The 16,464-nt window shown below is 40.0% G+C and overlaps 1 protein-coding gene across 1 annotated transcript in view; it reads left to right on the plus strand.

Annotated features, from left to right (window-relative positions):
• The window catches only part of VSTM2A (V-set and transmembrane domain containing 2A), a 30,701-nt gene that overhangs the window by 998 nt on the left and 13,239 nt on the right, over positions 1-16,464 (plus strand). Inside the window, exons 2-4 of the mRNA XM_058179782.1 lie at positions 1,120-1,286; positions 3,795-3,845; positions 15,986-16,313. Coding sequence (XP_058035765.1) covers positions 1,120-1,286; positions 3,795-3,845; positions 15,986-16,313 — 546 coding nt within the window. The remainder of the gene's footprint in view (positions 1-1,119; positions 1,287-3,794; positions 3,846-15,985; positions 16,314-16,464) is intronic.

Consider the following 16,464-nt stretch of genomic DNA (forward strand, 5'->3'; position numbering starts at 1 on the left):
CTGAGAAAGATACCTGTGGCTGTTTGCAATTTAACTATTTTAAAAAATTAATAGCAATCAAGAATTTTCTCCAATGACACAGCAATGAGCCACAGAATATAATCTAGCGCATATGTGTAAGTTATTATGGAAGGCTTTTCAACATATCCACTGTGAATCTGTAATATCACAGAACTGAAGTGGTCAAACCCGTGCTTACTATCTGAAAACTGAAAGCAAGATGTGCAGTGGCTTAATTGAACAGATTACTTTCCCAATATTTCTGCCAAGGGCCTATGCAGATTTTTCTCTGAAATATGCAATAAGAAATATGTTCTTTATTTTCTGTTTTTCAAAGAGATAGCCATACTGGAGTGCTGGGACTGAACTAATGAAGCGAAGTATTTTGAGTGTTTGAATCTTCTGAACTAAAATATTATCTACTTTTTATTTAGTGTGGTATTTCAAACAAAATTAAGAATGACATTAAGTACGATCTAACCACAGGAATTTTTATAACAAATAAATGCCTTAACACACTTTTTAAATCTTGTTTTTAGAAAAAGAAAAGAAAGAATCATACTATTCTGATAATCACTTAATACTTAATAGGTAAATATATGAAAATGAAACATTTGGATTGCTTGATACATTTCACTAATCCCTAAGGAAAAATATTGAAATACTATCTTCCGTACAATATCTGCGCTTCATTGTATGTGATTGTGCAAATATGTCTATAGTTAGTTTTTCCATTCACCCATGGATAGCAGTGGTTCTTAGACAAATATAGAAGAAGAAAAATAAAAGTGATCAGTAATACTTCAAAGGAGGGCATAGAATAAAAAAGACATGAACATTACTACAAGAAGAAGAAAGAAAATTGGGAAAGATAGTACTGCAATCCTAAGTGTGCTTAGTTGGGTTTAAGTCCTGTTCAATCAACTAATCAGATACATGCACAATCTTCTGCATGATCACTTATAAATATGATCTGGTGAATGCAGTGCAATTTATTCCCATGTACATCTGTAAAAGACAATATTCCAAAAAAGAGAAATCAAGGAAATGAATAGAAACGGGAAGTCAAGACAGAAAAAGAGAGAAAGAATCCTAATGAGACCTGCTTTTCTTTTCCAGCCAAATTTACTGAATTCCCTCAGAATGTCACAGCCACTGAGGGGCAGAATGTGGAGATGTCTTGTGCATTCCAGAGTGGCTCTGCCTCAGTGTACCTGGAAATCCAGTGGTGGTTTCTGAGGGCAACTGAGGACCAAGAAGCTGGATCTGAGGTGATGGATGCTCAGGTACCAGTTTTGAACCTAAGCATTCCCTACAAAGCTAGAAAGTAGAGATTCAGGGAACAGACCTGGTTTTTCCCAGAAATGTAATATACTCACTTACTAGGAGAAGTAAAAAAAGCAAGAGCAAGAGATAACCCCAAGGAATAGAACCCTGGCTTTTTATTTTATTGCTAACAGGCTTTGAAAAACCTGTTATTTCTAAACATGAGTAAAAGATGTAGACTCTTAAAAGAGTTAAATTTGATCAATGCAAAGCATATAATTTTAGAAAGAACTTAATAGATTCCACGACAGTTTTATTCCTTATGTTGAGACAGAGTGGAAAATACATGTTTGCATCTTTCAGATTCTATATACTCCTCTCTGCAATGTCTTTGTTATGTCCAGACAGTGTCAGAATTCTTTAATATCATCAAAGTAAGAGATATCTAATCAAATTATCTAGCTAACTACAGATAGTCCTTGATTTACAACCACAACTGACCCCAAAATTTCAGTTGTTAAGTGAAACATTTGTTAAGTGAGTTCTGCCCCCTTTTATGACCTTTATTGCCACAGTTGTTACGTGAATCACTGCAGTTGATAAGTTAGTAACTTGGTTGTTAAGTGAAACCAACTTGCCCATTGACTTTGCTGATCAAAATATTGCAAAAGGAGATCACATGACACAGCAATGCTCATAAATATGAACCAGTTGCCAAGCATCTGAATTTTCATCACATGATCATGAGGTTGCTACAAAGATCATAACTGTGAAAAATGATCATAAGTCACTTTTTTCAGTGTCATTATAAATTTGAATGGTCACTAAATGGACCATTATAAGTCAAGGACTACCTGTATAGCAATAAGGAATGGCTTTCGCTATCAGTGGTGAGTTAAACATTATTGTCTTCCTCAAAAAATAACCCTTGATTTTTAGATAAATTCTATTAATACTTCAAAGGAGGATATAGTACAGAAGCTTCTTGGATGAGAAGCAAAACGTCTTAAAGGAAAAGCAAAGAAAGTCCAATTGCCTTTTGATAAAGCATCTTTGTGAGAACCATGATCTGGATGACTGGATAACTATTCATTACAATCCTCTTAAATTAAAATTTTAGTCTAGAATTAATGATGGTCAATGTCATTCAATAATGTTCTAAATTATTCCATACAATTCATTTTACAGACAGGATATTATCTGGACTTTTAAAATATTCCTGTGGATTCCAGATTAGTCCAGAGTACATTGGATCCTTTCAAACTATTTCCAAATGAATCTGTTCAGGATTCAAGATCTTTTTTTAAAAAATTTTAAATGGTACGGTGGGGAATGGATTGAGATTATAGATCGGTTTCATATTATGGTAAAGTGAAATAAACTCTACACTGAATCCTTACTATTACTTATTCATCGATCAGCAATGTGCAGAATCAGTTCTGTATCTCACATGCTCACTGATAAATTCACAATACAATAAACTTATTTTCTTATTCTCTCTCAATTTTCATAAAAGTAATTCCAGTGGAGTAAACATGTCAGCTCACAGCATGTGCCTGATAATTATAGGCAGTGCTTGGCTCCAGCCAGATCATTCTTTATATCTAACTCCCCAGGGACAATACTTTGCCATGTATTTCAGAGTTTTTGTTTTGCTTTGTTTTGTTTATTACCTAATCTGCAGGTCTAGTTTAAAAATATTGGTAAACTAGATTGGTCACAATAATAACACTGAAAAGAAAAAATGGAAGAACCTTCATGAGGATATAAATTAAGCTACTGCAGGATGAAGGCCTCTTCACTGAAATTTATGGACCATGATCTCTTGTGGTGGACCAGTGTGGCTTAATTAACCAGTGTAGTTATTTAAGAGAATATGGACATGAATGAGTTCTGCTAGTCCCTGGGATGAGGTAAGGACATTCTTTGAAGCAACATTCTTTTATTCAAGTGAGTAGATACTCTAATGTCCATAGTACTCAGCCAGATGGCTCTGGAATGCTCACAAGCAGCAGGTGTGGTGTGAAAGACACTTTCCTGTTATTGCCAATTACCATCAGATTTTTAATAGTAGACTACCTCTACTTTGCTGTAACTACTAGAGTTACAACAAAGTAACCCCTATTTAACCCCCTAACTATGAAATGGCAAACACATTCATAACAATGCTTAGAATAAGAGCCATTATCACATTATGCAACAAGTAGGCAAAGCAGGTGTAGGAAATAGATGAAATATATATATGTTATACAGAACCACAGCAGATTCTCACTATGATTTCATATGGATACTATGCAGTCACTTTGTATACCATATGTCTAATTATACAAGCAATGACTCAATCTCACAATAAGATACAGATTAGCAGCATTTTAGCACACTTGAAAGCCTGTAAATACCATAATTGTTAGATGTTCTTGCTTTACAATCCTTTAGATTGCAATTTGGAGTGATTTGAAATGAGAAGTGGTGGAATTTATTTTTTACATTACCTTCTATATGTAAAACAGTTATTCATTCCCCAACAGGTGGAGCTATCACCAGAGAGGGACTTGGATAATGATGGAACAAAGATAAGTGTAAGTCTGACAAAATATAGAGTATTGTTTCCTTTTAAAGGACTTTCTACTTGCTTTATTCTCTTTAATTAATAACCATACCAAAACCCATCAGTCTTGGACTAATTAATGCCTTTCCATGTCTTTGGGATAAAAATCACAGAAGCCGTAGATAAATTGCATTTTCCTGAAAGAGACAATATGTCTCATAACTATTTTCTTCAGGAATTAATTTACTGCCAATATATCCATGTTGATATAGTGGCAGTAAAGTTGCCACTGCTATCCTCCTAAAGGCAAATTTTAAAGGTTCCTTCTTAGCTGAAGCATCTTCTAAAGGAATGCCAAGGAATACACCAGCGCAGTTTCCATAATAAAGTGATCACAGTATCTCAAGGAATTCTGTGTATTTCTCAATCTGCAGATAATACTGATACAGTTTCTTAATCAATCTATCTTGAGCATGCTTTTTATCAGCACTGAAGATTTTTCTGACCGGTGAACCCTTATACTGCTTATATTTTTCTAGGTTTTGCAGCAGGTGCACATAATTGAAGTAAGTTATTTGTACTGTATGACATGCGAGTAACAGAGCGGTCTTCAGACCCTGTTTTTGAGGTCTTCTCCATTTTAATTTAATTTTTTGATAAGAAGGAATTCATTCTGTGAGCATTCATCTCAGGCAATACTCCAAGGCAACAGAGATGGGGTGGCAATAGTTATCAGAGAGTCTTTTTCAGCTTTCAAGGGCATTACTCCACAAATCTCTGGTTGTGAACTCTGTTCCTGAAGATGGGCTCACGGGTTCAGATGGGATTGTTGCTAGTATACCTCCCTGCTATGCAGTAAATTCCTTGCCTGAGATGGAGGCTGTCTTGGAGTTCTTGGTGGAGTTCCCCTGACTTATGGTTCTGGGGGAGTTCAATTTGCATTGAAACAGCCCAGGAGTTCATGGCGGCCATGGGCCTATCTCAGATTATAACTGGCCCAACTCATGCCAGACTTGAACTTTTTGTTGAAACAATGGCAATATGACCTGGTGGGGAGTGTAAGGTTATCCCCTTTGTTATGATCAGATCATACCCTGTGTTGTGTCTGCGCCCCCCGAGCTGGGCCCCCTGCCAGAAAGTGACTCGGAAGGTGAGGGGGAAGGGCCATCAGGACTTACCTCTGGAGCATCGGCTACCCTGGCTCAGCTCCAGGAGCCAAAGGCAGGCCAGGTGGAGGAGATAACGAGGCCTCCATCCCCTGACTCTTTCCCCTCAGGCCACGCCTCCAGACCTGGCTGATGGCAATCAGGCCTGACTGGACCCTAGGTTTCGTAGGCAGGAGAGGCGGGAACAACAGAAGCAATGGGGGGCAGGCCTAGGAAGTGCTGAGTCATGGAGCCACCCCATGGCTATAAACAGGATATAACAGCAGCAAGGGCTGCTATACCACTTCGTGACAAGCAAACCAACTGCTTAGAGGGAAAGAACTAAAGCTGAAGTCCTGTTTGTTCCTGGTTTCCTGGCTGACTCACCAGCATCAAGAGAGATAACAGAGACACTTGGCATACGCTCGCTAGTTTGCTACCAGAGCTGATAGTTGCCAGCTAAATTAGTTTTAGGTTGCTTCTCTTTTTGTTGAGTTTCCATCCGTTGCTTCTTGTTTTGCCTTCTGGTGCTTTGGAAAATACTTTGCCCCCACTTCTTTCTAGCAGCCCCTTAAAACCCGTTGCTATCACACTCTTGGAAAAGCATGTGAGCCATTTCCTCCTTTCAGTGGTCCATGAAAGTGCATCTATAGCAGAGGTCTCTAACCTTGGCCACTTTAAGATTTTAAGACAGCAAAGGCTGAGGAATTCTGGGAGTTGAAGTCCACAAGTCTTAAAGTGCCCAAGTTTGGAGACCCCTGATCTATAGTATGTAGATAATAAAGTTGAAAAAAGGTGAACAACATTTTTGTAGAATTATAGATACGTTGAGGCTGGGTGTGACAAGGAATGGCTGGGAGGGGAGGGGCCAGGCAAGGTACTCCTTGACGTGAGTGACATTGAGTTGGCCACGCCTATCCAGTCACATGACCATCAAGCCACACCCACTGTCACATGACCATCAAGCCATGCCCACAAAATAAGCCACATCCACAGAACCGGTAGTAGCGAAACAATTTAGAACCCATCCCTGGCCTGGACCCATTCAGATAGACCATCCCTGGTGACTGACAGTCCCTGATTGGTTCCAGAGGTACGCTGGAGGTGTTCTGCACATTCCTGTTGAAGCTGTGTTGGCAGCCTGGAACTTAAGGGTGGCCACACCTTTTGATAGGATTGTGCCCATGCAGCCTCTCTTGACTTGTTGCTTCTGACCCTCCCCATGGTTTACATATTCTGAAAAGGACAAAGAGATACCTAGAGTGCTGCTGGAGGAGGACAAGGGATGATTCTGACTGAACATGACTTAGAGCCACTATTATGGGCTACCTCATGGCAGTAAGAGTGGAAAAACAGCAGCATCTTTCTACTCTTGTTGCATCCTCAGAGTGCTGAGTTCCCTCCTAGGTCAGGGGACGGGTGATCTTTTGCAGGGCGGGACCAAGGAGTTTGTTCAGCACCTAATGAACAAAGTTGCTCAGATCCATTCCCATTGGACCCATGCATGGAGATAGTCCATGTGAGATGCTCAGGAAGAGGTCTTGCCTGTTATCTGGGAACAGTTTGCTCCAATTGGTCCTGATGAAGTGGACAGGGCTCTTGATGCTGTCAGTGCCACCATCTGTTAGTTAGATCCAGAGGTGGTATTCAGCAGGTTCTGACCAGTTCTGGAGAACACGTAGCGGAAATTTTGAGTAGTTCAGAGAACTGGTAAATACCACCTCTGACTGGCCCCACCCCCATCTATTCTAAGCCTCCTGAGTCCCGCTGATCAGGAGGAAATGGGGATTTTGCAGTAACCTTCCCCTGGAGTGGGAGGGAATGGAGATTTTCCTTCCCCTGCCATGCTCATCAAGCCATGCCCACCAAGACATGCAAACGCCCACAGAACAGGTAGTAAAAAAGTTTGAATCCCACCACTGGTTAGATCCCTAACTAACTGTCCTAGATAGTGAAAGGCTCCAGAATGGTGACTAGCAGGTAGATCCTGGCCAGTTGTGGGTTCATCCCAGTTTGGGCAAACTGGTAGTGGCAGTGGTGGGAGACTCTGCCCACCCACCCAGATCCCATCACAAATGCTCTATGCATGCAAGGAAGCATGGTGCATGTGCTGACAGTTCCTAACCAGTAGCAAAGGTAAATGGAACCCATTACTGGTCCAGGCAATGATTAATATATCACTAGAGAAAGGGACATGGTGGCTCAGGGGCTAGGACGTTGAGCTTGTCGATCGAAAGATCGCAGCTCAGCGGTTCGAATCCCTAGTGCTGCCATGTAACGGGGTGAGCTCCTGTTACTTGTCCCAGCTTCTGCCAACCTAGCAGTTTCGAAAGCACCTAAAAATGCAAGTAGAAAATATAGGGACCACCTTGGTGAGAAGGTAACAGCATTCCTTGTGCCTTTGGCGTTGAGTCATGCCGGCCACATAACCACGGAGACATCTTCGGACGGCGCTGGGTCTTCGGCTTTGAAACGGAGATAAGCACCGCCCCCTAGAGTCGGGAACGACTAGCGTATGTGCGAGGGGAACCTTTACCTTTTTAGAGAAAGGGACATTTCTGCATGCTTTTTTTTTGAAAAGTATTTTTTATTTTTTATAAACATAATAATAATAATAATAATCATCATTGTGAACAGATTATCAGTCAGGTACATCCTTAAACATATTTCAAATTTCACCCCCCATTATGGTCTAATACAATATATTTTCTTCTCCTTTTTAAAATTAATTGTTATTTGCACATATCTAATAAAAAAAATTCTAATCCATCCCATTCTGAAAAATATTTAAATGAAGTCTATTCCCCATATTTAATTCCCCAAAACATCATTAATAAATCTTCTGTTAACTTCTTGAATTTCACAAATCTGAACATTTTTTGTATTACTTAATCAGAGGTCAGACCATCTAACAACTCTTTCTTAAAACTGCCCAGCGATCACATAGACAATTTCCATCTTAGGAATAGTCCTGAAATCCCAAAGACTATTCCCTCTTATCATATTCCTCTGCCTCTAAAAAACATATATTTAAAAAAAATTCCATCTAATCAATTCTCAATAAAAAAACAAAAAAATTAAAATTAAAAATAATAATAATAATAATAATATTTTAATTTGTATACCGCCCTTCTCCCGAAGGACTCAGGGCGGTGAACAGGCAGATAAAATATAAATACACACAGGGTATTTGCAAGGGTAATTGCTGCTTATTTCCCCCAATAATTCCTTCATTATATTCAACTATTCCCTTGGAAGTTTTTATTACTAATCATTTTTGTTACTTTACATATTCTTAAAAGCAATAGAAATAACCTTTTTCCTCTACATAATAACACTCATTTCCCTCTCACCCCAATTTATTCTGCAATCTTTCCCTCCATTCCCCAAAACATCATTAATGATTGTTCTATAATTGTCATTTGTATTCTTACATAAATGTTAAAATTCTCTACTTAATTCCATAATATAAATCTGAGAACAGCCATTTAAGATCCTTTCTTAAACATGTCGTGCTATCACACCAACAGAACCATCTTCATGGGAATAGTCCACTATTCCATTCTTACATTCTTCCTCTGTCTCTAGAAATCATTCTTTTTTTTTATAAAAAAGTTTTATTTTTACATTCATGTCCAATAACATATTTAATGTACAGTTATATACAATTAATTGGGCCTGCATGGTCACCACCCTCTTCCTTTGACTCTCTTCCCTTCTCTACCTTCTTCTACTTTCCACAACCTTCCTCCCCTTCTCTTATCTACATCCTCTCCTCCCTCCCCCCTACTCCTTTCTTCTCCCTCTTCTATCCCTCTTTCTTCCTTTCCTCTTTTCCCTTCCTCCTCTTTAACCCCTTCCTCCTCCTTTCTTCCCCTTCCTCTTTCCCCTTCCTCCTCCTTCCTCTTCCTCCTCTTCTCTTTCCTACCTCCTTCTCTCTTCTCCTTTCTCCCTTCCCACCATTCTGAAATGGTAGCTGGACAGCCCCGACCTTACATTAATTATACATCTTCAATCATCCCTGTACATTAACCATCAATCCATTAATCCATTTTCTAACCTCATCCCCCTTTATTGCCCTCCCCTTACCCCCCCCCCGAGACTTCCCAGAACAAAATGCGGGGTATCAAAACTAACAATCATAATCCAAAATAAATCTTAAATTATAATCTCTAGTCACTCCACCTGTCATCACACTCTAAATTCCCCTCTCCTTTAAACATATATCTAATACAAAACAATTCCTAAATTTACTCATAAATCATTCTTTAATACAATTACAAATCACAATTAAATTTCTTCTTGTTTTAAATGTTTTCTTTTGTTCCATATTTGTCACTTGTATTCTTGCCTAGATAACAAAATTTTCTCTTAATTCTATAATCCAAAGGCAGCCATTCAGGATCCTTTCTTAAAGCTGTTGTGTAATCACACCAACATCCATCTTCGTGGGAATAGTCATAAAACGAAAGCTATTCGACTCTTACATTCTTCCTCTGCCTCTAGATGTCACTCTTTGATACAATTGCAAACCACAAGTAACAAGTAACCATTTTAGGTGACAATTAGATTTCTTAGATGTTTTAGATCGTGAAGGTCAATTTTCCAACATCTTTTCTTGAATGCATCATAAAATCACATTATAGGTATCTTAAATTTGGAGAAACAATTTCTTTCTTTCATTTTTCCTCTGTCTTTAAGTATCTTCTTTTAAATTCCAATCTCAGTTGACACAGTGTCTATTTTATTTCTATAATGGTAAACCATGCCTTCCCTTTGCCTCAGCTTGTTTGTCTTTATTCAAAATCTTATCCCATTTTAATAATTTCTTTAAATTTCTTCTAGTCCCAAATTAGAGGATAGAGAGATTTGAGATATTCCATTAAAGTCAGTACAGTATTCCCTTTAACTCTTTTTTCTTGTTTCTTTTATATCCTAAATAGTCCATCGAAACGTCTAGGGCTCTCAAAACAATTGCTTAATTAAAAAGTATTTACTTTCTTTTCTTATTTAATTAGGGCTCTTAACTTCCATTCCAAGCCCTCACTTTCCAGAATTTGTGTATTCTTTAAATTGATTTCTTCCACTTCACTTTCACTTTCCAATATGTTTAGCCACTAGTTTAAAGTTTTTTTTTCAAAGCTTGTGCCAATTTTAAAATAAGGTTTCTTCATGAGTTGGTGATAACTCACCCGACTTCAATAATTTATTTATTTTTTGTGCTTCATCATCCTGCCCAATCTTGTGGCCACCGCGGCTTTGGTGCAGCTGATGGTGGCAACATTCCTCCCCTCTGGGTCAGGGGAAAGGAATCTGGAGCTGCAGGGAGTTTGCAGTCTCCCCGTTCGCTCCAGTGGCTCCCCCATTCTTTGCTGCCCCTTTGAGGCAGCTATGATCCAAGCAAGAAGATGGATGGACCCCCTTAGCGGTGGGGATTTTGGTGCATACCCCTGAGATACCAACAACATTGGCCCGCAACATTGGCCACGCTCTCCAATTCTGCATGCTTTTAAGCAAGACTTGGTTTGCCTTCTCCTTAAAAAAACACTACTGGATCCAACCTGCCTGGACAATTTTCATCAAGTTTCCAACCTCCAATTCTTGGGTAAGGTTGTGTCTTGGGTAAGGTTTTTTTCTTGTCAAGAAAAAAAAAGATGGTGGCCTGACAGCTGCAAAGGGTCCTAGATGAAATAGATTATCTAGACTATTTTCAGACAGGATTCAGGCCTGATTATGGGATGGAAATGGCACTGTTCATGCTTGTCAATGATCTCTGGAGAGAACGAGATGGGGATAAGGCAACCATCCTCGCTCTCCTTGGTTCTGAGTGGCTTAATGGCTTTCAATACCATCAACCACAATCAACCATTCTTTTCGGCTGGCTGCAGTGGATGAGGATGGGGGGGGCAGAGTTTGTGCTAGTTCGGGTTCTTTCTCTGTGGCATAGGAGGGAAGTGAGAGGTCCAGCCCTTCCCTTGGCTGCTATTCTGTTGGGTACCACTCCGTTTCAACATCTATATGAAACCACTGGGTGAGATCCTCCATCACCATGGGTTGAGGTATATATTGTATGATGATGACACTCTATTCTATATTTCTACTGTAGGTGACCCAAGTGATGCTCTGAACATCCTTTCTCAGTGCCTGGAGGCTGTGGGGGCCTGGATGGGGGACAACAGGCTGAATTTGTTAATAATGTTGCATAGAATTTTGTATAAACATTTGCTCTACTCACATCATACAAATTGATCAGAAAATTGAATTATGTATGTTTACATAATTAAAGACATTAGATATGGGCATATTTTTTGAGAAATGTTTCGTGAAATTTCAGTATAAAACAAAATCTAAACTTTAGCCATTCACACATATAATCAATATCAGAACATTCCTATCTCTTTAGTGCTTTAAATTACTCAGTTAATGTGAATCTAAGACTGAGATAGTTGGAAAGTTACTAAAAGACAAATGCTTCCAAGCATGTTGTGCCTACACTGGCATGAGCTCATAACTCCTGTTTGACATGAAAAGCCTGTGAAATGCACATATTTAGAACTGAATAGTAAATAGGTGACAGAAAAGTCAGCCAGTTAGACTTTAAAATTGCTGACTTCAACAAACAAAAACAAAAGTCCTCAATGAAATTACATCTACATGAAGTGAAGCATATAAGTGAAGGTTGTGTCTTGGGTTCAGTGTTCTTCAACATCTTCATAAATACCATAATCTAGATGAAGGGATAGAAGGAGAGCTCATCAAATTTACAGAGATACCAATCTGGGGTGAATTGCAAGCATCTTGGAAGAGTCTCTCAGGATTCAGAAAGATCTTGACAGACTTGAATATTGGGTCTATCAAACAAAATACAGTTCAGCAATGAGAAAAGGAAGATCCTGCACTTAGGGAGGAAAAACAAATGCACATGTATAGAATAGGCGACATCTGGCTCATTAGTAACTGTGAGAGGGATCTAGGTATCCTAGTGGGCCACCACTTAAATAGAAGCAAGCAGTGTGCTGCAACTGCCAAAAAACCCAATACAGCCCTGGAAACATCAGCAGAGGGATAGCATCAAAATCATGAGAAATGATACTATGCTTTATACTTTAACAAATTGCTACCACTGCTTTTCATCCTGCCCTCAGGTACTTTGGAAAATAAGTCTATCCCATCTTCTCTGTGATAGCCCTTCAAATACCAGCTATCATGTCACCCCAACGCTTCTTTTTGTTAGGCTAAACATACCTAGATCCCTTAGCTGTTCATCATATAATTTAGCCTCCAGACCCTTTTCAAAGCGGTTGCTCTTCTCTGCACTCTTTCCAGGGTCTCAGCATCTTTTTTTTTTTTTTGAATTGTGATGAACAGAACTGGATGCAGAATTCCAAGTGCAGCCTTGAATGATGAATGGTTAAGGGAACTAGATATGTCTAGCCAAACAAAGAGAAAGATTAGAGATGACATGTTAGCTATCTTCCAGTTCCTCAGGAGTTGTTACAGAGAAGAGGGGATTGACATTCTCTAAAGTATCTGAGGGCTAGATCAGAGGTCTCCAACCTTTTGGATCTCAGGGACCACCAACTGCACAATTTTAAATCCCGCGGACAACTGGAGGGGTGGGGAGGCTCAACCACCTTTCGGGTCTACTTGTCTGCTTCTGTGAGGCCTCCTAGTGGGAGACCCAAGAGAAAGTGCCTGGTCCAGGCACACAGCCTGGAAACCTGTTTTGTGTTCCTTCTCTCAAGAAGCTTGGTCAATCTGAGTGAAGGAAAACAAAGACGGGCAGACTGACAGTGGCTTGCTGACATTGGTGGGAAAGTCGGTCCCATATTCCAGAGCTGTAGTAGTCACATACTGGCTCTTTAGTCATCCCAGAGCAGCTCCTCCACCAGGGTGCACCTGCCTGCAGGGGTGCTCCTGGCAGGTCAGTGCACCTGGGTGAAGGACCTGCTCTGGGATGACCGAAGGGCCGGTCCTGTGACTACTACAGCTCTGGAATATGGGACCAGCCTGTGGTGGGGCTGGAAATCTCCGCCATATGGGGTGGCACGTGCAATGTGCAACTTTGCAGGTGCAATGTGCAGAAAGGAGTGCAGCCCTTGCCTCCCCTACAGTGAGAACAATTAATCAGTGGAACAGTTTACGTCTCAGAGTTATGGCTGCTCCGTTGCTGGAGGTTTTCATGAAAAGATTGGACAGTCATTTGTCCAGGATGGTATAAGGTCTGCTGCCTTGGGCGGGGATTGGACTAGAAAACCGCCAAGGTCCCTTCCAGACCTGGAATCTGCAATTTTATCACTCTGATATGGAAAATTGAAAAACTAGAGCACAATTGTATATTAGATGTATTTTCTGAAAATATGATCTATTAAAGACATACAGTTATGTCTTATAGTTTTGCTTGCAGCATTATTTATTATTATTACTATTTCAGGCAAAAACAATTTTAAAATACCCCATCTTTGAATTTGACTGTGCAATTCTCTATTGATAAAATGAAGTGCATTTTGATGTTTTGAGTGGATAAAAGGAGCAAAACTCTCTGGGAAGAATTTGAGCCCAGAGTCCTCACAGGGTTGGAATGATCGCTTACTTATGTGTTGTGATGTGCGGATGAGTCCATGCTGGTGAATTAATCCTTGAAGGAGAGTGTGTATTTGCCTTGTTTCTGAATATCTTCATATTTGCCAGCATTTAAAGAATGCTTCAGTGCCTAGGTCCATGATGGTGAACCTATGGCATGTGTGCCAGAGGTGGCAAGTGGAGTCCTCTCTGCAGGTACACGTGCCATCGTCCCAGGTCAGATCTCCATGGCGTTTCTTTTGTGAGCTTCTGTTTTCCTGCAAAAGACAAAATAGAAGCTGATGAAAGAAAAATATCTTACGTCTTGCCGCACTGCCAGTGTTGGGATGCCCCTCCTCCTGCCGGACAGCTGGTCTTCGGGTCTCTGCTGCGCATGCATGCAAGTGCACATTTGCACATGTCTGTGCATGCGCATGTCCATGCATGTCCGTGCATGCGCATGTCAATGCATGCACGCATTCACACACACACTTTTCAGTTTGGGCAAGCGCACATGCACAGTTTGGGTACTCGGTGTCTAAAAGGTTTGGCATCACTGGCCTAGGTAATGATAGTTGTAATATTTCTATCAAGGTCACCCTCTTTACTTCTTTAGTGATCAACAGGATCCCTCCCCTGTCCTGTCCTGAGTAACATTTGATTTATTATCTCAGAGTTTTTAGTAATAAAGTAGAAGTGAGTGGCATGGACTCTATATCCGTGATTGTGAACCTATGGCATGCATGCCACAGGTGGCATGCAGAGCCATATCTGTGGACACGCAAGCGTTGCCCTAGATCAGCTCCAGCGCTCATACGCATGCTGGCCAGTTGATTTCCGGGTCTTCTGGGCCCACCGGAAGTTGGGAAATGGGTTGTTTCCGGCCTCCGGAGAGCCTTGAAGGGATGGGGAAGGCCGTTTTCATCAAGAAAGCCTCTGGAACCTGGGGAGGGTGAAAAATGAGCCTACTGGGCCCACCGGCAACTTTTTTGCTGTCACGTGCCAAAAGCAGAGGGAGTGCAGGGAGGGTCACATGCCATGCGTGGGGAGCACTGGATTATGGGTGTGGGCCCACGCGCATGTGATCCCCCTGCGCTCCCTCTACTTTTGGCACGTGATGGCAAAAAGGTTAGCCATTACTGCTCTATATTCAGCAAATTTCAAAAACTAAAAGCCAGAAAAGAAATGGCATAATGTTAAAAAAGAGATTCATATTTCACAAAATTATTGGGTTTTAGTTTTCAATAAAAAGGCAGTGTGTTGGACACTAGCTTCCCTTGCAATTGTTGTAAATTGATAATTGAGTAATCTCAGTAATTTAAGTAAATTTAAAGTTTATTGGATTAGATTGGTATTAAAAACCCTTTAATTGTAACTAATACTGTGTGTAGTTAGTAAAAGTCGGAATTTAAAACAAAGAAACAGATAGTTTGATTCAGATGAGCTCTATTTGAACTGAAGTAGATCATGTTACATTTCTCAGCTTAAAATGGAGGGTTTTAAGTATGAATTAAGAGAAATAAAATATTCCTTCAAAGGAATGTTGTGCCTAGTGCACATTAGAATGATCTTGACCCATCCATTCTCTCTCCCTCTCCTCCCCTCCCCCTGGGCTGCTGTGAGAATGTAAAGGAAAGAGAAAAAATATTTAAGCTGCTTGGAAAAAGGAAGCTTAAGCAGCTTATTTAATTTAAAATCTTTAAAAGTCAGAGACTTCTATGGTCCATTTTCCAATCTGCGGTAGCCCATAAAATGATATATATATATATTATTGATTTCTTCAGTAATATATTCACCAGCATCTTTTATGAATTGGATGTGATTGGTCTAAATCTGTAGCCATAGTTAGCTATTGAGGAATTTCCATGGTGGTGCTGGGCTAGTCTGCATTCTATTTAAAACCTTAGCTCCTATTCTGATAACATGCCTAATCTTTACAAAGTGCCTCGTATGCACTTTAGTTGCCTTTCGTGAGCACCCGTTTTCTTCAGAAACTCTCCAGAGGGCCTTAGCTAAATCACCCTCTTTTAGAACCTCTGCTCTGTCCTAACAATGCAAAGGTATCAGTACTGTCATAGCTGGGTAGCAAAACATATATGAAACATCTACAAGATTGGGAAGGTCATATATCAATTTTAAACATTATGATACTGTCAGAATGGTTCATTTACTTGCTCTAAAATTATTTTTAATACAAATCCAGCTGTTTGATAGAATCATCCTCAACACTTTACAAAAGTTGGCAAACAGTAGGGTATCATAAACACATATGCAAACACAACAGGGCAGGTATGCAATAACCTAGCAACTATTATTAGGTAAAAGTAATGGAGGCTTTTTTCCCCCGTCTTGGTTCTAGTTGACCTGGGACATTGTTAGCTGGGCACAGGTGCTTGAAAGAAAGACATGGAGGGGTATCTACTAATAGCAATAACATTTAGACATGTTTCTGGCATTTTTACAGACAGTGAAAGTACAGGGGAATGATATTTCCCACAAGCTGCAGATCTCCAAAGTCAGGAGAAAGGATGAAGGATTGTATGAGTGCAGAGTGATGGATGCCAATTTCGGAGAACTTCAAGAATACAAAGTCCAAGCTTATCTCAAAGTGAATGCAAACAGCCACTCCCGAAGAATGCAGGCTTTTGAAGCTTCCCCAATGTGGCTGCAGGATAAACCTCGCAAGAATATCTCCGCTGCCATCTCTAACAGCATCCATAATTCTGCCAGTCAAAGTCCCACTTCTAATCCTCCAGTAGATGCCAAAATCCCTAAGCAAAGCCCACAATCAGGTATGAGCAACCATTTTGAGAATTTTAAGCATGTGACTAGCATGTAATTGAAACTCAAAGCAACGCTATTATTAGAGAAAAATTATACTGTTATTTTATATCCCACATAGAATTAGAAAACATTTTATACAAAAATCTTGATATGCTTAAT

The sequence above is a fragment of the Ahaetulla prasina genome, chromosome 4, assembly GCF_028640845.1.
Source record: "Ahaetulla prasina isolate Xishuangbanna chromosome 4, ASM2864084v1, whole genome shotgun sequence".
In the NCBI taxonomy this organism is placed as follows: domain Eukaryota; kingdom Metazoa; phylum Chordata; class Lepidosauria; order Squamata; family Colubridae; genus Ahaetulla; species Ahaetulla prasina.